General features: G+C 38.4%; 1 protein-coding gene across 3 annotated transcripts in view; it reads right to left on the reverse strand.

The window, feature by feature from the left end:
* SUGCT (succinyl-CoA:glutarate-CoA transferase) overlaps positions 1 to 24,342 on the reverse strand; it is a 760,970-nt gene that overhangs the window by 95,652 nt on the left and 640,976 nt on the right. For all 3 annotated transcript variants that reach the window (XM_047849630.1, XM_047849625.1, XM_047849624.1), the window contains one exon: positions 7,450 to 7,513. In XM_047849630.1, the coding sequence (XP_047705586.1) occupies positions 7,450 to 7,513 (64 nt within the window). The remainder of the gene's footprint in view (positions 1 to 7,449; positions 7,514 to 24,342) is intronic.

The following is a 24,342-nucleotide window of genomic DNA, read 5'->3' on the forward strand; positions in this document are numbered from 1 at the left end:
CCTTTGAAGTATGGAACTCAAAACCAAGGTGATTTGGCATCTACATAGACCATGGAGGACAGCGTGTTCCACTCTGGCTAAAAGGCCAATGGGCAGCAGAATTACAAGATGCAAATGACAAATGGTGCCATGGAAACGGGCAGTCCTTTGGAATGCGATAACCAGTGGAATATCTTTCCACTACAGTCACAAATAAGGTGATGTTTATATAATGGCCAATCTCTTGTTGATGAAATGTTGTGGTGTGAACTTTAACTTACTTTGTAATTTAGCAATTACATACAAACTGCTATCAGTTTCATAGTTTAAACTTCAGGACATTATGAGTTTTACAAAAATCTCCAATGGAGTTAGAAGGTTTCTAGAAATTATACCTAAAAGCAGTCAGTGAGAACATCTGCCAAACCAGGTTGAGGCTCCTACCCGAGCTCCTCTTCCAGATCCCTTCTCCAGATACCAAGGACCTCAGAGACCTTGGCATAGATCTCCTTTACATTCTGATTTGTTTTTAGTTTGGTCATTAGTTCTGTATTAGGTCTTATTCTTCCTGCCTCTGCCTACCTCGTCAGGGTGACTGTGAACCTGCCCCTCTCACTTTCTCCCTTTGAGCCCTTCCTCAGCTCCTCCTGTACACCAGCATGGCCTCCTGAAGGCCCCCACAGCCCACACCAGATTTGCCAACTGACAGCTGGCCATTGTTTGTGTGTCTGTACATTTCACTTCTTAGGGAAGCCTCCCCTGATGCCACACACTAGATGAGGTCTCCCTGGTCTGTGCTCTCCCAGCACCCTGCTGTGGCCTCAGGTTCTCCATGGAAATGCTGATCCCCTTTTTCCTTCTAGTCCAATAAGCCCTCCCTGGTGAAGTGTAAGCCTCCTGAGCGACTGAGCCTGACCTGGGCACAGCTCTATTACCAGAGCTTCATCTAGCCAATAGAAGACCATAGATTGAAGTTTGTGTGTTTGAGATTTTACTACTCAACTCAGTTCTCAGGTTACATTAGTTAATTATGAGCATATTAGTACATTGTGCTCACTGTGCTGATACCTCCGTCATTAAACTAATGGTAACCTCCGACTAATGAACGCCGCCCTCCTGGGGACTCTTGGAATACCAGAATATTTAAGCCTGGCAAAGAGAGATAGGATGCATTTTGTCATTTATATCCCCACTAAGAATTAATTTTTCTTAGTGTCTTTCCACTTTTAAAACTGTCAAATAGGCTTTAAAGCTCAAATGAGAGAGTAGTTTAATGAACAATATATGAAATAAAGAACAATGGTATGAGCTTAACTACAACTCATACTTACAGATCGTTCATGAACATTAACTATTTCATATGTTTTCAAAGACATGTATCCACACAAACGAAATTTCTTTCTTAATTATTTACTATAGATTGGAGGTAGTGGGAAATGATATTAAAAGGGAGTATGTCGCAACAGATATAAACTAATAAAAGAAATAGTTTAGATCATTCTACTCACTTTAGTATCAATAATGATTACAAATATTGGAACAATGTATTAAGTACTTACAATAATTATTTAAGTAGCTAAAAGAAATTTTGAAGAGGTTAATAATTTCCTATCCTTGTTAAAAGAATATTAAAATTGATTGACCAAGACCTTTAAGGTATTGATCAATTAGTATCTTATATGAGAGCTCTAAACTGAGCACCTAAGGGAATGGTGTGGATTTATCATCTCTAAAAATGGTGCAATAAATATTGTATAAGAATTATTGCTGACCTCTTTGACCTCGGACAGAGAAACTTCTTACTGGACATGTCTGTGGAGGCCAGGGAAACAAAAGCAAAAATGAGCTATTGGGACATCATCAAGATAAAAAGTTTCTGCACAGGAAAAAAAAAAGTCAGCAAAACTAAAATGCAATAGATGGAATGGGAGAAGATATTTGTAAATGACATATTGGATAAAGGGTTAGTATCCAAAATCTATAAAGAACTTATGAAACTCACCACCCCCAAAAAACAAATAATCCAGTAAAGAAATGGGCAAAAGACATGAACAGACACTTTTCCAAAGAAGATATCCAGATAGCTAACAGACACATGAAAAGATGCTCAACATCACTTCTCATCAGGGAAATACAAATCAAAAACATAACCTCATACCTGTCAGAAGATAAAATTAACAACTCAAGAAACAACAGATGTTGCCAGGGATGTGGATAAAAGGGAACTCTTTTGCACTGCTGGTGGGAATGCAAACTGGTGCAGCCACTCTAGAAAACAGTATGGAGTTTCCTCAAAAGTTAAAAATAGAACTACCCTACAACCCAGCAATTGCACTACTAGGTATTTATCCAAAGAGTACAAAATTTGAAGGGGACATGCACCCCAATGTTCATAGCATCACTATTGACAATAGCCAAAGTATGGAAAGAGCCCAAATGTCCATCGAGTGACGAATGGATAAGGAAGATGTTATATATATATATATATATATATATATATATATATATACACACAATGGAACATTACTTGGGGATCAAAAAGAATGAAATCTTGTCATTTGCAACAATATGGATAGAACTCAAATGTTTTGTGCTAAGTGAAATAAGTCAGTCAGAAAAAGATAAATATCATATGATTTCACTCACATGTGGAATTTAAGAAAATAATGAACCTAGGAGAAAGGAAGGAAAAATAAGATAAAAACAGAGAGGAAGGCAAACCATAAAAGACTCTTAAATACGGAGAACAAACTGAGGGTTGGTGGAGGGGAAGTGGGGGGGGGATGGGCTAAATGGGTGATGGGCGTCAAGAAAGGCACTTGTGGGGATGAGCACTGGATGTTCTATGTAAGTGATGAATCACTAAATTCTATTCCTAAAACCATTATTACACTATATGTTAACTAACTTGGATTTAAATAAAATTAAAAAAAATTTTTTTAAAAGAATTACTGCTGTTCTTCAAGAGACGTATTTCTAGAACTGACTAAGATAGAAAACTTTTCAGGCAAATTAGTGCATTGTATGGAAAATTCAGTGAAGGTCACAAGAAATTCCTTAATATTAAAGGACATTTAAATAGGTAGTTTTAGGTAATGTTAGTAAGGATTTTTATTGGAAATGTAAAGACACATATATAAATATATAAACTGCATGTAATGAATTCAAAAACATGTCTCCACTAGCCAACTAGAACACAATGTAGCATAATATCACTTTTAACTCCACTCTGGGTTTCCTGTTTTGGCAGATTCACCTCAGTGAGGCATTGTGGGAGAATTAGAGGTGTTTCTGCAGCATTCAAACTATAGCCTAAAACTTGTCCAATGGGGACATCCCTTACAAAGAAAGGCGGAACTATCATAGGTAAATACAATCAGTGAAAGGGGAAATCCACAGGAAAAATTGTAATTATTTACTTATAAATTCCCTTTACATTTAATACCTCTTACCCTGTCTGAGTGGCCTCGCAGTAGGATACAGTGAATTAGGAAATACAAGAGCAACTTCTTTTTTGACATCCATGAGCAGAATTGTCTCTCCTCTTTCACGGGTGGTCCAAATGTGCTGCTCTCAAGAGATGCTCAGATGCTAATTCCAAAAATAACCTAAACATATCCATTTCACCAGAAATCTGAGATTTCCTATACTGATAATCCTATAGAACGGATACAAGGTAAGTCAATAAAGTAGATATACCAAAAATATGCCTGAACTCAATCGAAATTAAAGAAACAAAAATAGTACTTTCCAAAGGGAAATAAAGATAAAAATAACAGATAAAACCGAAAGAGCTGAAGATCTGAGAATTGTATTGTGATAAATTGAATTTTTGGCCTCAATTATTTACTTCTCTTTGTGCCCAGTCTTCCATGTAACTCTGCAATTTCTCTTAAAAAGAGAGAAACATTCCTCCACTCCTTGGAACACAGCCTTAAACTTGCTTTGGCCAATGGAATGCCGACAGAAGGGTCTGCTAGTTATGTATCAGTTCTTCTGTGGCCTTGTGGTTTCTGTTTGCCTTCTTATTTTCCTGCCATTGCCATGTGAAGAATGCGAGAGATACGTGGGGCAGAGCTGAGCCCATGTTATAGTGAGGAGCCACGCTTGGCCAGACCTGCACCCAAAAGCAAAGTCACCCAGGCAAGTCCATCTTGGCTACCCCCTACCTGGTCTACGTGTGTGGAATAAATAAATGCTTATGTTTGAATGGAACTGAGATTTTTGTGGTTATTTGTTACACAGCATTATCATCACAGTAGCTAAGTGATACACTTATAAATTAAAAGGAGCAAAAAGGGGGGCACCTGGGTGGCACAGTCAGTTAAGTGTCCATCTTCTGCTCAGGTCATGATCTCACGGTTCATGAATTCAGCCCCACATGGGGCTCAGTGCTGACAGCTCAAAGCCTGGAGCCTGCTTCAGATTCTGTGCCTCCCTCTTTCTCTGACCCTCCCCTGCTTGTGCTCTCTCTCTTCCTCTCTCTCTCTCTCAAAAAATAAACATTAAAAAATAATAAATAAATAAAAATAAAAAATAAAATAAAATGAGCAAAAAGGGTATGCTTTTTCCTTAGGAATCTAAAAAAAATATTTCTCTCTCCCCAAGATTGATGTTCACTCATTTGCCAGGAAAGCCAACAAATTCACATCTGATTGATTGAGAGAGTGCCAGAACCAATAACTTCACTGTAGGTTGACCACTGACTTACTTTTCTCCCTCCTATACTAACAACTGTAATTAACTTTCAAATGTTTACCCTTTCCTCCCATGTATTGAGGATATTAATGACTATGACCTCATCTGTAAATTTGTAGAATAAAGTTTCATCAGAGGTTCTTGAATGTTCTTTAGATCCCATGGTTTCAAGCAGGTGTTTGGAGGAGACAGCCTGATGGAAGCAGTGGAAGAAAGCTTAACAGTTAGAGTGCTAACCTCTCAACCAGCAGAACTCTGCTTTAACATATTTTAGATATTGAGGTTTCACTTGGAACTCAGTTCCACTGTTTTAAAAATTAAAATTAAAAACTGCTGGATAGGGGCACTTAGGTGCTTCAGTCAATTAAGTGTCAGACTCTTGATTTCAGCTCAGGTCATTATCTCACGGTTCATGAGATCAAGCCCCCTGTCAGGCTCTGTGCTGATAGTGTGGAACTGCTTGGGATTCTGTCTCTCCCTCTTTCTCTGCTGCCCCCCCCCCCCACAAGATAAATAAATAAGTAAACATTTAAAAAGTAAAAATAAAAAAATAAAAAATATTAGCGAAAATATTTTTTAAGATCTCCTCACACTGAAAACACTGTGATTAAATTGTTTTGACCACCCCCACTCTTCACTGCTATTGCCATGACCCTAACTTAAGACAGAAGTCCCGTAACAACTTCCGAACGTGATTGCCTGCTTTTAGTTATAAATTGTGCCATTTCACTCCCCTGCATCAAATTAGAGTAAAACCACATCTGGTGGGGTGTCCCGGCTCTGCCTCTCTCTGCAGTCTGACTTCCCACCCCTTACCTCACCTTTATTATTGGCTTAAAATACACCCTGCTCTTTCCCAACTCAGAGTCTTCTCACATGCTGGTCCCTCTGCTTGGAATACCGTTCCCCTACTCTTCAAATGTCAACTTCTTATTATCCTTCAATTCTCCATTGATACGTGACCAGGCTTTCTCTGATCACTCAAACTAATGTAAGTCCCATCTGCCTCCATTATTCTCTACGACAACACATGTTCTGTCCTTTTTTTTTTTTTTTTTTTTTGCACTTATCATGACTTAACCCTTATCAGAACATTTGTTGGTTGCTTTTATTACCTGACTCTCCATTGAGTTTGAGCTCCATGTGGTCAGGTGTGGTTTATTTTTACATTCCCAGGACCCAAAGCATTGCCCATGGAATGTGTATATGGAGTATGCTCAATAATATGAGTCAATAAGTGACTGTCTTAGCTTTTATGATAATTCTTTTATTTTTCCTCCACCACCTGTCTACACCTCATAGCATTTCCCTGTTCACATGTGGTTCCAGTCTCTGACATGCTTACACCTGCTCTCTCTCTCTCTTAGTTACCTTCCTTAATTCCCAGACAGTGGTCCTTATACTCTTGTACATAAGAATTTTCTCTTTCAACTTACTTTATCATCCCACTTTCCTCTTCTTTTCCTTCTTGCACCAATGGTCATGATCTGATCTGTTCTGGGACTTCGTTATCAAGCTGATCCTGAATCTTGAAATTAGATTATAGCTACATAATACCTAACAATAGCAGGTATTCAATAAGTGCCATCTGATACCTAGAGAAGTAAATATTCTATGCTGTTTATTTATTTTGAGAGAGAGAGAGAGAGATAGCGAGTGAGCATGGGGGAGGGGCAGAGATGGGGGACAGAGGATCCAAAGCAGGCTCTGTGGTGACAGCAGAGAGTCTGATGTGAGGCTGGAACTTAACAAACTGGGAGAACATGACCTGAGTCAAAGTTGGACACTTAACTGACTGAACCACCCAGGCACCCCTCTATGCTGTTTTGACTCAGGTGAGTGAGGGGTTTGGGGAATGCCCAAATTTCAAACAAGGTAACCAGCACTGAGCTTCAAGTAAACAATGATCAAAGTTGTATCCTAACTAATTTCATTATCCTCTGTCAGAAGAAAAGACAAAAATAAGTGTATGGTTTATATATAGTCTATAAAAGAGGGACCCGAGGAACAAGAACATGGCGTGTTTTCCCAGCAGTGCCCCAAGTAGAGACAACTGAGCTGAGGAACAGTAACATTATGGTTGTTAGAGAAGTGAGATTTGTCAGGGTAGCAAGCTGGTCATGAGCTCTCACTATAGTTTGGATGCTCTGAGGCTTCTGGCTGCTGGAAAGAGAACTCTCTCCCGGAAGTGAAAAAGTTGGCATTTTGGCTCGGACCAAAATGTCTTAGTGAGTTTGTTTGGTATGAGTCAACTTAGAAAAATTCAATGTATTTTGAGTTAAGTGAAAATATTTTGTTTCCTTATCTACAAAGCTGAGATCCTCACCGTAAATCATAGTTCAGGGAAAAAAATGTCCTGGTCTGAGCAGCCACTAGCCTTCCCTGGATGCCAGTTCCATCGTGCCTGGCTTACCTTCCCATTCACCTATGAACCATGTGTAATTTCAGAATAGTTGCCACATCTATTGTTGTCTATCTTTGGCAGTTACATTGTGTAGTTTTGTGAGCACATGATTACATAAAATGGAGTCAGATAATATGAGCAATTTTGGTTACCAGGGCAATCAGATATTCGTTAAAACGAAGACACAAGTCCGTAGCCTAGGTATATGTGCTTGTGGGTATGACTCTAAGGTTTCCCTTTTATCCAAATGAAGAAGTTGGGTAATGTCTTGACAAACTGTTTGGGGAATCACCAGCTACCTGCAGGGATCAGCACAGGGAATAATTAATGAAGGAAGGTATTGAGGAAAATAACCAAAGTTTTCAAACCTGGGACTGAGATCTTCCCCACGGTCGGATGCTTCATCTCCATAATGAGGCCATTGTGTAACACCTTCAAATGTAAAAACAGAAAACTAAATTACAAAATAAAATTACTTAATCTCAAGGAGTTTGAAAATCCCCCTATTTGGCCCACCAAAGAAACACTGCAAAACACAGAATTTTCAAGTTTGGAATTTTAATTTGAAAGTAAATATTTGAAACAAAAATGTTTCCATCTTATATTAAACCAAGTGATGCCAAAAAGATTTAGAAGGCACTACATTTTTTTTTTACAAAGTCTTCCCACTCTTAAAAATGCTATTTGCTCCTAGATATACAGTATGATTTTCCCCTTTTCATCTGTGTTTGATCCTCTAAATACTGAACCTCTGCCTCTTCTGGCATTCCTTCATCACAGGCCATGGCCAAAGTCAACTGCAGAAGGACAGAATGGGAGGAAGAACCAGGACCAGGAACAGAGGAGCCCATGGGGATGGAACATGAGCTCCTAGCAATTTATTCAGTGGAAGGTGTGGGAGTCAGTCCAGTTTGAAAGGTGAATTAGAATAACCAGAAGGCTCAGTGACTGCCGGAAGTGGACATATTCAGAGCTGCTGTGACCAGTAATAGGCAGGGCCAGCTGACCGGGAGCCCAGAGTAGACTCATGTCAGAGGCTTGAGCTGGAGATTGGAACCAGAGACGTTTTTGGTGATAATAAGACCATTATTATAAGACAAGATCTCAGAACTGGGAGTCAGTGGGGAGCTGGCAGGGAGGAAATTGAGCAAACAAAACAAAACATAGACCCTGTCCTGAAGGGCTGGTTAGGTTCCCATGCACTAGGACCACGATAGGTATTTGGTGGTCCAAATAGCTTGGACCTCCAAGCTAGGTAGGTCCTGGCCTACCTAGACTTGGCCTCAGGTTCAGACTCAAGGCCAATTACTAGGACAGGGACATTCTACTAGGGACACAAGCAGAAGAAATGTGACTTGATGTTGAATTGCTTGACTACTGGAAAAGAGCTACCTACATCCTCGGCTTTCATTTTTCCTATGGGGTGGGCAGGAACACAGAATCTGCCAGGGATCAAGTGCCCTCATAGGTAAAGGATGAGACAAGGGCATGGAACTAGATTCTAGACTACAAAAGTTGAATTCTGGGAGGCGAAACGTTTGGTCATACACAAATGAAAATTCTACAAAGTTGTTTTCCTTTGTTTAATTGTTTTTAATAACTACTGTCTCAAAGAACCCCAAAATTCAATTTACTATTACTATTACTGACTGTTCAGTGAGACATATATGGGTGACTCACATATGAATTGTGCTTTATTTGTACTATCTACCAAATGGAGAGCTTCTCTCTTCCTGTTTTGTACATGGATCTAAAGGGCAAGGGTTTCAGTGGCACAGTAAACTTGCAGACCATGATTTCATGCTAACATCCCCAAAAGCAGCAGTTGTAATGGCTCTATAGCATTTTGAGCTTCAGGTAAAAGCAAGATTTGCATATCCATATCCTTATCCTAGTCTTTTCCCAGAGTTAAAAGAGCATGGAATAAATAAACTAATAAAAATGTAAAACTCAGGGAAAGAGGTCACATTTCTTAGTCTCTCTCCATTTCCGGTGAGCTTTTTGGTCACATTGCAGAATAACCCACCAATAATACAACCCTATAGGTGACATTTTAAGGTTAGAAGTAGAACTCTGCTGTGTCTAAATATTCTGGCTTCCACTGATTTCTTTGGGAATGGTCACCACCTTTGGGGTGATGCTCTTTAAACAACCGTGTCAACCTCCCTCAGTGAGGGTGATGCCACACCATATGGAGATCCTTTCTAGGGATGCCTTGCCTCTCTTTTGGAATCACCAGCTTTGCACCCAAGAGCTGGCCAGAGAAAATTCTTGCCAGTGTTAGAACTGAGCTATAATTTAACTCTGGTGTGGCTCGTTCTCAGCACCCGCCCAGCACAGCCTCCTCCTGTGTGGGGGTGGGGGCTAAATGCCAAGGCGAGGTGCTAAATCTCAGTTCTACTGAGGACAGGAACAAAAATACCAAGCTAAATTTCACTCGAAACAATTATCTGCACACTGAATCATTCTTCTCTTCTCGTATCTGTTGCCCTCGTGACTACCTCTTTGTAATAACACTGCAATGCTACTCACAGAAGACAAAAGTGAGTGTTCTCGGCTAAATATAACTTAACTGATATTGTTGAAATTAATTAACGCTGAATTTTAATCATGTAGGAAACGTTAAGTGTCAAACGTGAAAGGGTAGTTGGTAAAGGTCAAGGGACATATGTCACAGATCTGCAAAGCAAAAGCTAGCAGTTGATTGAAGTTTTTCATGGAAGCAGCTTAAAGAATGTGCTTCCTTCGCCTCTACCCTCATTACGGTCTGTGTGTGATATTCCCAACATGAAACTTTGAAATCCAGCCTTACCAGTTCCTTTGCATTGAAAGTCCTTCAGTTTTAAGCAGAAATATAAATTCTTCTCATGTTTGGCTCAGGAAGGTTAACTGTGGTTTTTCATCTGCTACGGCATTTGTACAATTATGAAATAAATGGGCTAGTCTGAGCCCCCATCTTCAGAAAGATCTGACCTATTCCACTGCTTGGTTGCTATCCCCCTTTTTAGGTAAAGTTTGGAGTCCATACAATTCCATAGGCTTTCTTCTGCGAATCAGGTCAGATTATCTCGGGGAACAATCGAGGCCGTGGCACTGCTGTCCCTGGAAACCCTGCCTAATGACTCGGAATCTTGGAAAACTCTCCAGCCTTGTTTGTGGGGCAAGTCCTGCTCTGCTTAGTAACATATTCGAGAAGCTCAGAACGCAGGCAGGCTGTCTGAATTTTAGCATAAATCTCTCCTGCTGCACTTCAAGCGTATTGTCTCTCCCTAACTTCACTGGAAACGGAGGACCTGGCGCTTACTAACATTTGTAGAACGCTTCTTTGGGAACGGTTACTAAATGTTCCCCGTTCCTTTTTCTCACCCAGCCTCATCACCCCAGCCTCTATTACCTCAACCTAGAAATTCAGATTTAAAGTGTTTCATTTTCATGGGGCGCCTGGGTGGCTCAGTCGGTTAAGCGTCCGACTTCGCCTCAGGTCATGATCCCTCAGTTTGTGAGTTCGAGCCCCCCCCTCCCACTCCCTATTGGGAGTCACCACTCTGTGTCACCACTCTGTGCTGACAGAGCCTGGAGCCTGCTTCAGATTCGGTGTCTCCCCCTCTCTGCACCTCCCATGATCATGCTCCGTCTCTCTGTCTCTCAATAATAAATAAATGTTTAAAAAAATTTTTTAAATATAAAACATTTAATTTTCTGACCACTAACAATGGAATGGGGGAACCTCAGCTTTAGGGACCTCCAATACCATTTTCTCTCAAGGAAATGTCACGCCTGGAGCCTCAGTCTGGCCATCCAGGGCACCTGGGGGTACCTATTTCATTATTTTTGAACGAGGCAAGGAAGCCTCCCTAGAACTTTATAGTGGATTTCATCCTTCTTTCACTTATTTTATCCTCCCTAGATCTTTCATGGTTGGGTAGCTCTTCTAAATATCATTTCTTTTCCTTATAATTGCAAAAGCCTATTCCTGACAAGAATAGAATTGTAGAGAGTGTACTAACCTCTTTAGCAAAGAATCGGGCCTATTTAAAATAAGGTCTTTCTTTCTTCTTCAAGAGTTTCAGAGATTGACAGGCTAATGACAGAGTCAAATGGTAATGTATTAATGATGGGGGGGAGGGGGGGAGTAAAATGTATACCTTGAAGTGAAATACGAGTGTAAGTTAAAGTAAGAAAGTCTTTTGATAAAGTCCTATGGCAGGAATGGCAGAACAAGTCTGTGATATAGCACTAACAGGGAAACAATGTAAAAAATAAAAAATCAATTCCCCCCTATCTAGGTGGTGAAAACCTCTAAGAAAAGCAAGAGATCTAGGTCAAGAGTAGAGCTAACAAGGCATATTCAGATGAAAAGAGACTGACAGAATGGTGGCATTAAATGACATACACAAACGATATGTGTAAAGACCATATTAAAAATCAATATGATACCGTCCATGACATTAACAGTGATGCTCAACAGAGAACGGACGATGAATAGAGACATGGCCAGTCATTCAGTTTAACAAACATCATAGAGTACCCATGTACTGAATGATAGCAAGGGGTTGGCAGTAAAAAGATGAATGAACTTGCATTCAAAGTGCCTATAATTAGAAGACAGGATTGGGAATAAGAGACTTGAGCCGATTTTTATAACAGTTTAAGCTTCAAATGAAGGAGCAAAATCTAACAAGTAACAAGTAAGTAACTTTATCTACCTTGGAACGAAGCTAAAGGACATAGATCAAGGAGTTCAGTGGAAGTCACAACACAAAGATAATACAGAGATAAAACATTAGGTTAACAATTGCAAGGATATATATAATTACAGAAGCTATTGCTCAACAATACTCTTAAGGGTCAGTCATTGTGTTAGAAGGGAAAGAGTTGTCTCCATTTAATCCTCTCATGAACTAAACCCCGTAGGAATTACTCTCATCTGCATTTCTACTGATAAAGTGATGGAAGCCTAGAAAGGTTGAGAACTTGCCCAAGGTTTCACAGCTAATAAATGGTTGACTTTGGATGATAATTAAGGTGCCTCTGACCCTAAACACTTTGCCAGTTGGAGACTTAGTAAGAGAAAGAAAAAAAAAAAAAAAAGACCAGCATAATTTGATTTACCATTAAAATAACTAGCTGATGTAGTCAATTCTGTAAAATAAATTAGTCAATTCACTGGGGCAAGAAAATCAGCCCAACGGATTGCTTGGCACCATATAGCCCAATTAGTTAATAAACTGAATGCTCCCTTGTAGCTAGCCAAGGCTACCACAGATACAAAGGCCATGAAAAGAGGAAGGATTTTGGCCCCAGCATAGCTCAGATTTTGAAGGGGACAGACCCAGGGAGTGACCTTGGGCAAGGCACTTAAGTACTCTGAGGATCAGAACCCTCCTCAGTAAAAAGGTGGCAATAATATCTGTTTCTCCAGAGTCTATAAGGATTAAGTGAGAGATGGGCGCAAAACTGTGAGCACAGGGCCTTGGACACAGTGAACTCAAAATTCATGGCATCTATTCATCATTATCGGAGATCAACATAAATTGAATGAACTAAGTAGCAAGTGCCTCCTTTTGGTTTCATTTCTTTATGGAGGGGGGGCAGGACTGGAGGCTGTTGTCTCTTTTAAGCTTTTAACAACTCCCTAGATTTCTCTAGACATGAAAATGTTACTGGGTCCCCAAAATATATTTATTTTTAAGAATTCAGTTATCAAGTTCCCGTGTTGCCTTGCTGCAATTTCCTCAGTTTCCTAAAGCTTTCCAAATATCTTGCATCTGCCTTAGTTATCTTGCCCATGTCTGAAGGCACTGCAGAGGCCATGCTGAGGAGCTATGCGAGGACCATGGTCATTAACAGTGAAGAGAGCCAAAAAGGGTGACGTGGGAATTCAGCAGAAACAGTGGATACGCGCATTATACGTGGGAAGTGAATCTACCACACTTGAACACAAGAATCATAGCATGCTTCTTTACGGGGAAAACTCAGAAAACCATTTCCAAAATATGCACTAATATCTTAGAAAGCAAAAAAAGCACTGGAGTGAACTAATTTATTGCATTGTCCACTCAGTCATTGCTTTAACTTGATAGGAAAACAGCAAAGACTAATATTTGAAAAGTTACATAACTGAAGGTCTAACACACAACTAATATGTTAAAAGTTAATTCAACTATTTTGAAAACCAAAAAATGCAAAAATAACACATAATTAATGGAAAATAATGAACAAGTAAACTTTTCCTTGATAATGGAGGTCAGATTTAAGCGATGACATTTTTGTTTTTCTCATTTCTTTTGAAACAATTGGCTGCAACCAAACTTACTATGGTGCTAATGCACACGACCGAGCTTTTGTTCCTCTTTTTTCTAATTAAAAACATGAATATTTGTGATTCAGAGAGGTATTATAACATATACATATAGTTTAATGAGTACTAATAAAAACTTAAGAATGCTTACATCTCAGGGGCACCAGGGTGGCTCAGTCAGTTAAGCATCTGACTTCAGCTCACGTCATGATCTTGTGGTTCATGAGTTTGAGCCTCACATCAGGCTTTGTGCTGAGAGCTTGGAGCCTGATTAGGATTCAGTGTCTCCCTCTCTCTCTGCCCCTCCTGGGCTCACACTCTGTCTGTCTGTCTCTCTCTCTCTCTCAAAAATAAACAAACATTTTTTAAAAATTAAAAAATAAAAATGAAAAAAAGAATGTTTACAACTCCAAGTTTGCCCCAATCCCTCCCTCTTCTGTCCCCAAATAATCACTCTGCTGGTTTTTTTCCTTCCTTTTTTTCCATGTTTGTATCCCATATGTTTATATCTCTAAGGATTCAGTGCCTGTTTTCACCCATTTGTAAGATTTATAGCAATGAAATTGTGTATATATCTTCTTCTCTGATTTGCTTTTTCTCTTTAACATTGTTTTCGCGACTCACCCATTTGGAAGTATGTGGCTGAGGGCCAATTATGGCCATTAATGTAACTTATGTCATTATAGAAATACATCATAATGTATTAATTCACTCTGTTCTTACACTGTTTCCAGTTATTTTACTACAACAAACACTGCTGTCATACACATCTCTTCATGCAACAGTTGCTCTAGGGCACGTGCCTAGGGCTCAAAGGCTGACATAGGGTACATGTATCTTTCATGTTAGGCGAATTATTTTTCTCAATGATTTACCAAAAATTCCTACCAGTAGTGAATATTTTTATTTGTTTTACAATGGTAGCAAAACTTGATGTTACCAATGTTTTTAAGGCTTTGCCAATCTAATCACTTTGAAATAGTATCTTGCTGAAGCTGTAACTTGTATTTCCTTGATTACTAAGGAGACTGAATATATTTTCCCTGCTTATTATTTCCTCTTCAATGAATGTGTGTTCAAGTCATTTGCATTTTTTTCGATTGGCTTAATTAACTTTTCTTATTGATTCATGAGTTCTTTGTGTATTCTGGTTATGAATCCTTCACTGGAACATAAATTGAAAATATTATGGCTTTATTTCTCACTCATTTTGTGGTATTTTGATGAACAGAAGTTTTTAATTTCAGCATTCTTGAATTTATTTTTTTCCATTTATGTTCTGTATCTTTTATGACATATTTAAAGAATTCTTCCCTACCCTAGATGACACAAATAGTCTCCTAAATTTTCCTATAAAAATGTTAGGCATTGCTCATTTATAATAAAAGTTCATGGCAAGTCAAGGATTGAGAGGAATTACCTTAGCTTGATAAAGACTGTCTGCAAAAATCCTAAAGATAACATCATACTTAATGGTAAGAAACTGAAAGCTTTTGCTCTAATATTGAGAGCAAGGCAAGGATATTTGTTGCCACCATTCTTATTCAGCATATTACTAGAAGTCCTAGCCATGGAAATAAATCTAGAAAAAAGGCATGATCTGCATAAAGGCATACAGATTTTAAGGGGAAAAAATAATGGAATAAATACTGAATATAAAAAGGAAGAAATATAAAAAGAAATATAATAAAAAGAAGAAGAAGAAAAGAAAGAAATCACACAGATGACATGACTGTGTGCATAGAAAATTCCCATGAATATACAAAAATACTCCTGGAACTAATAAATGAGTTCTTCAAGGTCACAGGGTAAAAGGTCAACACACAAAAAGCAATCACATTTCTGTATCCCAACGATGACATGAGGAAACCAAAATGGAAAACACAATGCCAGTGACAATTGCTAAAAATAAATGAAATGCTTAGACAGAAACGTAACAAAATAGGTATGGACTCTGTATGCTAGAAATTACAAAATTTTCGTGAGAGAAATCAAAGACTGCCTAAATAAATGGAGATGCATATCATGTTCTTGGATTTGAAGACTCGACATAGTAAAGATGTCAATTCTCCTCAAATTTATCTATGGGTTTAATGCAATTCTTACAAAAATCCCAGCAAAGATTTTTTTGTATATTTTAAAAAGCTTATAAAAAATTTATATGGAAAGACACAGACCTTAGAATAGCTTAAACAACCTTGAAAATAAGAATTAAATGAGAGAGAATTAGTCTACCTGATATTGAGGTATACTAGATAGATGCTATATAGTATACAGCGACTTTGAAACTATGGTAATGGAACAGAATAGAGAACTCAGAAATATATCCACTCGAACATGCCCAAATAATTCTGGCAAAGGTGCAAAAACAATGGAGGAATGACAACCCCTTAAATAAATAGTCCTGGAACAATCAGCAGAAAAACGAAAAATCTCAACCTAAATCTCATTCCTTATTCAAAAATTAACTTAAATGGATCATGGGCTTCAGTGTATAATTTAAAACTCTAAAATCTTAGGAAAAATATTTGATGTTGCTCTGCAAAGATCATGTTAAAGGGATGGAAATTAAAGCTACAAAATGGGAGAGATATTTAAAGCAGTATATTGGGCAAATGACTAGTAGTGTGTGTGTGTGTGTGTGTGTGTGTGTGTGTGTGTGTAATTCTTATGACTTAACAGTAAGAAAAAATCCAAGGAGAAAATAGGCAAAAGGCATAAACAGACATTTCACCAAAGAAGATATACAGATGGCAAATAAGCACATGAGAAGATGTTCAATATCATTAACCGTGAAGGAGATGCAAGTTAAAAGCATAATGAGAGGAGCACCTGACTGGCTCAGTAAGTTGCACGTCCAACTTTGGCTCAGGTCATGGTCCCACAGTTCATAAGTTTGAGCCCTGTGTCAGGCTCTGTGCTCATAGCTCGGAGCCTGGGGCCTGCTTCAGATTCTGTGTCTCCCCCTCTCTCTGCCCCTCCCCCACTCTTGCTCTGTCTCTCTCTCTCAAAGATAAATAAACATTACAAAAATTTTAAAAAAGCATAATGAGATAATACCAATGGCTGAAGTTTTAAAAAGGTACATTAAATATTGGTAAGCAGAAACTGAATCATGCATACATTTCTGAGGAGAATGTCAAATGGTACAGCCACTTTAGAAAACAGTTGGACAGTTTCCTTAAAAAAACTAAACCTGCAGCTACATACAACCTAGACGCTGCACTCCTCAGCATTTATCCCAGATAAATGAAAAGTTATGCTCACACAAAAACCTGCACGTGAACGGTCATAGCACCTTTATTTGTAATAGCCCAAAACTGAGAACAACACAGATGTCCTTCAACCGATGGGTCACTAAGCCAACTGTGGTACATCCATGTTGTGGACTACTCCTAAGCAATAAAAAGGAACAAGCTATCGATTCACCCAACAGCCTGGATGCATCTTGATGGAATTGAGCTGAGTGTAAAAAACCAGTCCTCCGAAGATTACATAGTATATGATTCCATTTACATAGCATTTTTGAAGTGATGAAATTCCAGAAGCAGACAACAGATTAGCAGTAGAAGATGCAAGAGAGATGGCAGTCGAGGAGAGCTGAGTGTGTGTGGCTGTAAAGGGCAGTAGGATTGATTTTGAGATGGAGCTGTCTGTATCTTGACTGTATCGATGTTACTATCCTGGCTGTGATACCGTGAGATAGTTTGGCAAGATGTTACCATTGGGGAGCGGGACAAAGGGTACCCGGGGTTTCTGTACTATTTCTTATGACTGCATGAAAATCTATCATTACCTCAGAATGAAGTTTTATCAATTTTTTTAATAAAAATTGGTTTTCCATATTTTGCTTTTTGAGAAACTGGAATTGAATTTTGCATATGATGTAAAAAGGGATTCAATTTCATTTGTCCCCCTAGAAAACTTCTGAGCAGTCGGTCCCTCCTTTCCTCATGAATCTGCAATAGCAGTTATGCTGTCGATCATTTCCATACATGTTGGGGTTGTTCCTGGGCTCTCTGTTCTGCCCTACGGGTACAGTTGTCTACCCCATGGCCAATACCACACTGACCAGATCACTGTCTTTCATCCTAAGTATCAGTGTTTCATTTGGCATGATCCCCACCACACCCCTGCCTTCAGGGATTCGTGGGATTTGTGGGATTGTCTTCAGGGATTCTTGGCCCTTTGCTCTTCCCTGTAAATTTTAAAGGCAACCTGTCAGGTGCCAGGAAAACCCTACTGGGAAGAAATAACCTCATTATAATATTATCTTACTACCTATTAAAAATTTACTTTAATAATTTCAGTTTATTTAGGTAATTTTTAATATGTTTTATAAAGTGTTAGCATTTTCATAAAGGCTTTGAGCAATTTTTCATTATATTTATGCCTTATAAAAGCAGTCCATTTTAGCTGCTATAGTAAAATGGATTCTTTTTAAAAAATAAAACTTGCTGTTTATTGCTAGCATATAGAAATGAGATTTACTTTAACATTTTGACATCACATCTGGCAAACTCTTATTAATAACTGATTGGTAGATGCTCTTGGTTTTCTGTAAAATGAACGATATCATCTCAGAATAAATACAGTTTTGTTTTTCCTTTCCAAATCTTGTACCTTTCATTTTATTTTCTTATATTATATTATTGGCTAGGAATACCAATACATTGATAGTGTTAGCAGATAACATTTTTATTTTGTTCTCAATTTTAAAGGAAATGTACATAATGTTTCATCATTATGTTTATATCAAAGCATTGTAGGGACACTGTATCAGGCTAAAGAATCTATTCCTAGTTGGTTGAAAACTTTTACCATAGATGTTGGCTTAATTCCTTTTATCCATTTATTAAGATCACATAATTTTTCCATTTATGGTAACATAGATAACATAAATTTTATCCATTTATAGATGTTACCAAATTCCTTTTATCCATTTATTAAGATCATATAATTTTTCTCCATTTATCTGTCAACATAATTTTCTAATGCTGAACCAATCTGACATTTCAAGAAAAATTAATTTTGGAGTTTTGTTTGCTAATGTTTTGTTTAATATTTTCTTGAATCTATTTCATAAATGAGAATGATCTGTAATTGTCCTTGTATTGCTCTTGCTGAGTCTTAGTAACAAGATTAATCTTTCCTTCATAAGGTGAGCTAGAGCAAACCTTCTTTTCCTATTTTCTGAAAGCATTTCTGTAATATTGGAATATCAGTTCCTTCATATCTGATGGAAATTCACCTACAAACTATCTGGAACTGATGTTTTGTGAGTGAGAAGATTTTCCATTATCAATTTACTCTTTTAATCAATATAGGGCATTTAAGGGACACCCGGGTGGCTCAGTCGGTTAAGCGTCCAACTTAGGCTCAGGTCATGATCTCACGGCCGTGGGTTTGAGCCCCACATCGGGCTCTGTGCTGACAGCTCAGAGCCTAGAGCCTGCTTCGGATTCTGTGTCTCCCTCCTGCTCATGCTCTCTCTCTGTCTCTCTCTCTCTCTCAAAAATAAATAAACATTGAAAAAATTTTTAAAAATATATATAGGGCATTTAAGATTTCTTTCTTAAGTACGTTTCAATAATGTGTATTTTCTAGGAATTTTACAACTCTGCTTTACTCAAATTTACTATCTTAAAATTGTTCATCACTTATACAATTTTAGAATTATTGTATCTTTTTGGCGAATTGAAATTTTTACGAATGTGTGGCAACTTCTATAGTAACACGTTTTAAAGTCTGCTAACATCACTGAAGTTACAATGAGCTTAATTTTGGTTTGTTGTGTCTTCATATACCATTTTGTGCCTTGTAATCAACCTAAGTTTTACATTTTAGGTGTATCTCTTGAAAATGGAGAATCACAGGACTTAGCAAGTCTTTTATCTGGAGGATTTAGTGCATTTACATGAATCAGGATAATTAATAGGTTTGAATTCATTTCTGGCATCTTATTTAGGGCTTTCTTGTTGTCCCACTTATGAAAAAAAAAATCTCGTCCTGCCTTGTTTGAGATTGGTTGATATTGTTTTCCTACACTGAATGTTTTCCACGTTTACTAGTTTGGAAGTTACACATCTATGCCTTTCTTTCCCCTGCAAATTTTAACATGCATATTTAACTTAAAAAAATAGAAATTTCATTAATACCTATCCAGTTATCCCCATGCCAATTTATATTCCAGATGGTCCCAAACTGTCTCCGTTGCCCGTATTCATAGTGTCTAATTTTTTTCACTGTGCCCCTAGGCAAATAGAAGAATCTTTTGTTTTGGTTATTAACTAATTTTGTTTTGTTCATTTAACTAGGTCAAAACAACTTATCATGTATTTGGATCCTAATAACTTAGGAGCTATTTGAAAAAGTAGACATGAACTGAAAGAAAAAATAATAATTTTATTTCATCCTTAAATAACCACAGTTATTGTCTCATAGCACATGTGCACTTGTGAGGCACTGCACAACTTCTCAAACCCTTGGAATAAAATTATGTACTTCCACCATTATTTCTTGTTGGATATTTATCTTCTCTTGGTATTCGCTTTGTTTTTCCATAGAAACATCCATATGAAAACTTGGTTTCATACAGATAAGATGTAATCGAAAGGAACATAGTGAATTCACTGTTGAAACTGTGAACTGCCTTGAGCTAGCATTCCATGCTGCCTCCAACAGATGTTCCTGTGTCTTCCTAGAAAATGTTAATAACTTCTGTTTCCCCTGCATATTCACTAGGATGCTGTGGGTGCCTCAGTACATAGTTTGGGAACAACAGTTATATGTTCTTGTTGGCAACATTTGGGTTCTCGTTTTTAAAATAAAAAATGAGGCAATATCAATATTGTTTTTCAAAGTCAAGGGTTTTTAGCTTACTACATGTTTACCATATTTTTGGCTCACTTTTTTCTTTTTTATTGTAGACCTTCCTTCAGTGCTTATATTCCCTTTTTCTATGAGATTTTCTTTTTTTTAATGTTGATTTTTGAGAGAGAGAGAGAAGAGAGACAGAAGGAGGGAGAGCATGAGCAGGGGAAGGGCAGAGAGAGAAGGAGACAGAGGATCTGAAGTGGGCTCTGTGACAGAGCCCGATGTGGGCTCGAACTCACGAAACTTGAGATCATGATCTGAGCCAAAATCTGACACAACTGACTGAGCTACCCAGGCGCCAAGATGTTCTTTAGAATTTCCTTAGTCATTTGTTCATAGTAAATCCTCTTCAGTTTTACTTCTTGTTTCTTTTTTCTTCTTTTTTTTAATCTTCTTTGTTTTTATCTTAGAAGTTACTTCATTTTTCCCTCATTCTGAATGATAGCTATACTGATTATACGTTTCTAAGCTGATAGTTATTTTCTGTTGGCCCACTGAGGCTATTCTTCCATAGTCTAGTGATTTTCATTGCTGCTTTTAAGAAGTCAGCTACAGGCTGAATGGTCATTCCTGTGTAGGTAACCTGACTGATTAAACATCCTCTCTATGTTTTTGATTTTCTACCATTAGGCTAAGACTCACTTTTTATTTAAGTTTTGTGATTTTTATGTAATCTATTTTGCCTTCAGTAATCTGAGGACTTATGTCTTCACAAGCTCTGGAAACATTCCGAACCATGTTCAAGTATTGCCTCTACCAATTGTCTCTGGCTTCTCCTGGAAGAAGATATATCTTAGATATATCTTAGACATATATTTGCCATGCATTGAACTTGATCACTCTACATGTCTCTGCATCTCGTACATGTGCTTCATCCAAAGATGATTTGCACTGGTTTCTTCCAGGCCAGTGCTCAGGGGCACCACCAAAATGGGACCACATTAAATTAAATTTTGTGCTTGTATATTTTGGGACCCCAGTAGAATTAATTCCTGCTCTCTATGCAGATCAGTAGGTTTGTGGCTAAGAAACATTCATGGGAGATTTTCTCTTTATATCTTTCCTGCAGGAGCCAAAGTCCAGACAGGCCAGAATAACAACCATTTCCTTCTTCCTTCAGTGCAGGGTTTTACATTTATTTGTTTTGCTTTGTTTTTTTTCCCAAGTTCACCCACGGAGAATGCTGACTTTTGGATGTCCGAGGTTTATTCAGAAGTCCAATCTCCCAGCTAGCATGTGCTTTAGGATTTTTGTTCTGTCTCCATGTGTTATGGCCCCTCCAGTCCAAGTTCCAACAGATATTAGCCAGTATTGGTCCAATGTATGCTTCTCTGCATGCATGTTTTCTAGTTATTTCTGTACCAGCAGGATTTCTCAGGTCACAGAGTCCTCCACATTGACAGAGACAGAGGTCCTTCACTGTCGTCATCCATGCTCTGGATGTCATTGTGTGGCATGCCTCTGGATGTCTTCTCTAAGCTTCAGGATTCAGGCTTAATTGGGTGCTCCAACTTTCCCAGGAATAATTATCCCAGGGAAGAAGAAAAATAATAACTATTAAATGGAAGAGGAAATACAATAGCATCCAGTTAAATATAAAGGTGATTTATGAATTTTAAAGTCAGGATATTAGGACTTATATCTTTAACTCAGTCCTCCTTGGCAGTGGGGCCTTTAAGGAAATTATCCCAGAACCAATTGCTATGAACTTTGGTGGAGGTTAAGAAAACATTTGTTCCCCTCCAGCCCGTGAAAGGAATCATTCCAAGAGGCGGTCATCAGGGTGGTTATGTGTGCTGTCTTCATGTAACAAGAACCAAATAATTCCTTTGTTCTTAGGAATCTCCCAATTTCCCAGTGGGAAAACTGAGTTTTGATTAGTTATGAGGACAGGTCAGGAGGTTTTAAGTATGTCATCTTTCTTCCTGGACACTCCTTCCTGGACACTTCAGTGTCCACTTCCCAGACACTGAAGATATTAGGCAACGATTCAGGAGCTCAGTCTAAGATGCATAACCCAATCTAATTTATTTAATGAACCCTTTTTGATTGTTTTCAGAAGCTATGGAAATAATCTTATTTCTTATTAATATTCATTTATTGGTCAAGAAATCCTCACTTAGGGGCGCCTGGATGGCTCAGTTGGTTAAGTGTCTGCTTGGGCTCAGATCGTGATCTTATGGCTTGTGAGTTTGAACCCCACATTGGGCTCTGTGCTGACAGTTCAGAGCCTGGAACCTGCTTCGGATTCTGTGTCTCCCTCTCTCTCTGCCCCTTCCCCGCTTTCCCTCTCCCTCTCTCTCTCTCACAAAGATAAACACTATTATTTTTTTTTTTTAAATCATCACTGAAATGTGAATCACTGCCAACTACTCTACTCTTTCAGGGACAAAGTAACAAATGAGTGCGATAAGGAAAAAAGCCAGTTGGATAACAAAATACGGCACAACAACAAAAAATTTACGTGGAGTCTCTGAGTGTGCACAGTTTTCTAAGTGATGTGTCAGGGTTCAAGAGCCTAGCCAGCATCAATGTAAAAAAAGGACAGGGGTGAGTGTGAGAGATTAGCACCTGCCTACCACCTACAGCGCAATTTGCCAGCCCTGGGCTCATTTTATCCACACAGAGGCCCAGGGAAATAGGTGTTATTATTTCCATTTAATAAATGAAGAAACAGGGTTGGAGAGGTAAGACGACTTGAACATCATTAATAGAGAAGAAAAAAAAAGGGGGGCATACTCACGCTTCTCCCACAGCAGAGCATATTATTGTTTCCCACTGCATTATGCCGTCTCTTAAGTGTTCAGTACCTTTTCTCACTATAATAAGATCCTAGTGTCCTGACCTGAGTGCAACATGGATAGATGGAGAAAGAATCATTGGGGACCCCCAATATTCCAAATGAGTGCCACTAGCAATTTGTCATTTCTTCTGTTGGCTCAAGGGCCACCGGGAAGCTCAGGTATAGGAAGATGCAGGCCATATTTTATTGAGGGCTTCCTTTCTGTGTCTTTGATGGTAGCATGTTGTAAACTCTATTGAGATTAAATCTCCCCTGGGAGCTAATTACAATAAGGCATCTCTTTATTGGGTGTAGGAAAGCTTTTTCTTACTAAGTCCACAGGAACACAAAGGACAGCAGGAGGTAACCAAGCATCAGTATCTGATTTCTTCTTTCATAGAGTCATGCATGCCAAATATGTTTGACTCATTACCATTCTTGATACAGTATGATATCAGTTTAACCAGGAAAGATTTTCAGCATCGGGAAACCATAGAGGAAATGATGTCGTGGCACACACAGTATCTGAAGAGCCACAAAGCAGAGCGGCTGTTGATAAATGGAATGATTACTCAGTTGTCTACCATGAGGAAGCAATATCACTTGCTTACTTTATGTCAGCCATTCTAGAGAACCATAACTACCCGAGAAGCAATCCAATGACAGTCCCGTAACTACAGAAAGATCATAGACACTGCACACCGTATCTTCCTCGCACCAGATTCATCATTCACAGAATTTGCTCAGATTCAGAAAAGAACAGAACCATTATGATAATTAGCCTGTTGCTAAGACAAAAGCACTAAGACGCAGTTGTAAAATTGAATAAATTGCATGTTTTCATTTACATTTTGGTTTGGTTTTCAGGGGAATTGTGTTGGGGAAATACTTTGCTCTAGGGCAAGAGATAAGGACAAGTGTTTTAGGAAGGAGTCTGTGTGACTCGGGTTGGGGGAGATAATATTGGTAAGTGTGAGGAGAGTCACTGATAATTTTGTGGACAAGTGATCCTTGGGATATTGCCAAAAGATTTTATCCACCAGAAAGGGCTGAGTCATGTATATATAATTATGGCTAGAATTAGTTGGATATGGAGGGGAGGGGAGGGATGGTGATACATAGAAACCAAAAGAGAAAGATATGAACCCAGTTGAGGGTTAAGCCTGAGCCCCTTTTAGACATATTCATTTTCTCAGCTGACTTTTTGCATCCAGTGGCTCATAATTGCAATCACATGTTATCAACTTGCCTCATAGACACATTTTTCAACCTGGATATTCACGGAAGTATCGCATCTCAGCA

Source organism: Prionailurus viverrinus, chromosome A2 (assembly GCF_022837055.1).
Source record: "Prionailurus viverrinus isolate Anna chromosome A2, UM_Priviv_1.0, whole genome shotgun sequence".
Taxonomy (NCBI): domain Eukaryota; kingdom Metazoa; phylum Chordata; class Mammalia; order Carnivora; family Felidae; genus Prionailurus; species Prionailurus viverrinus.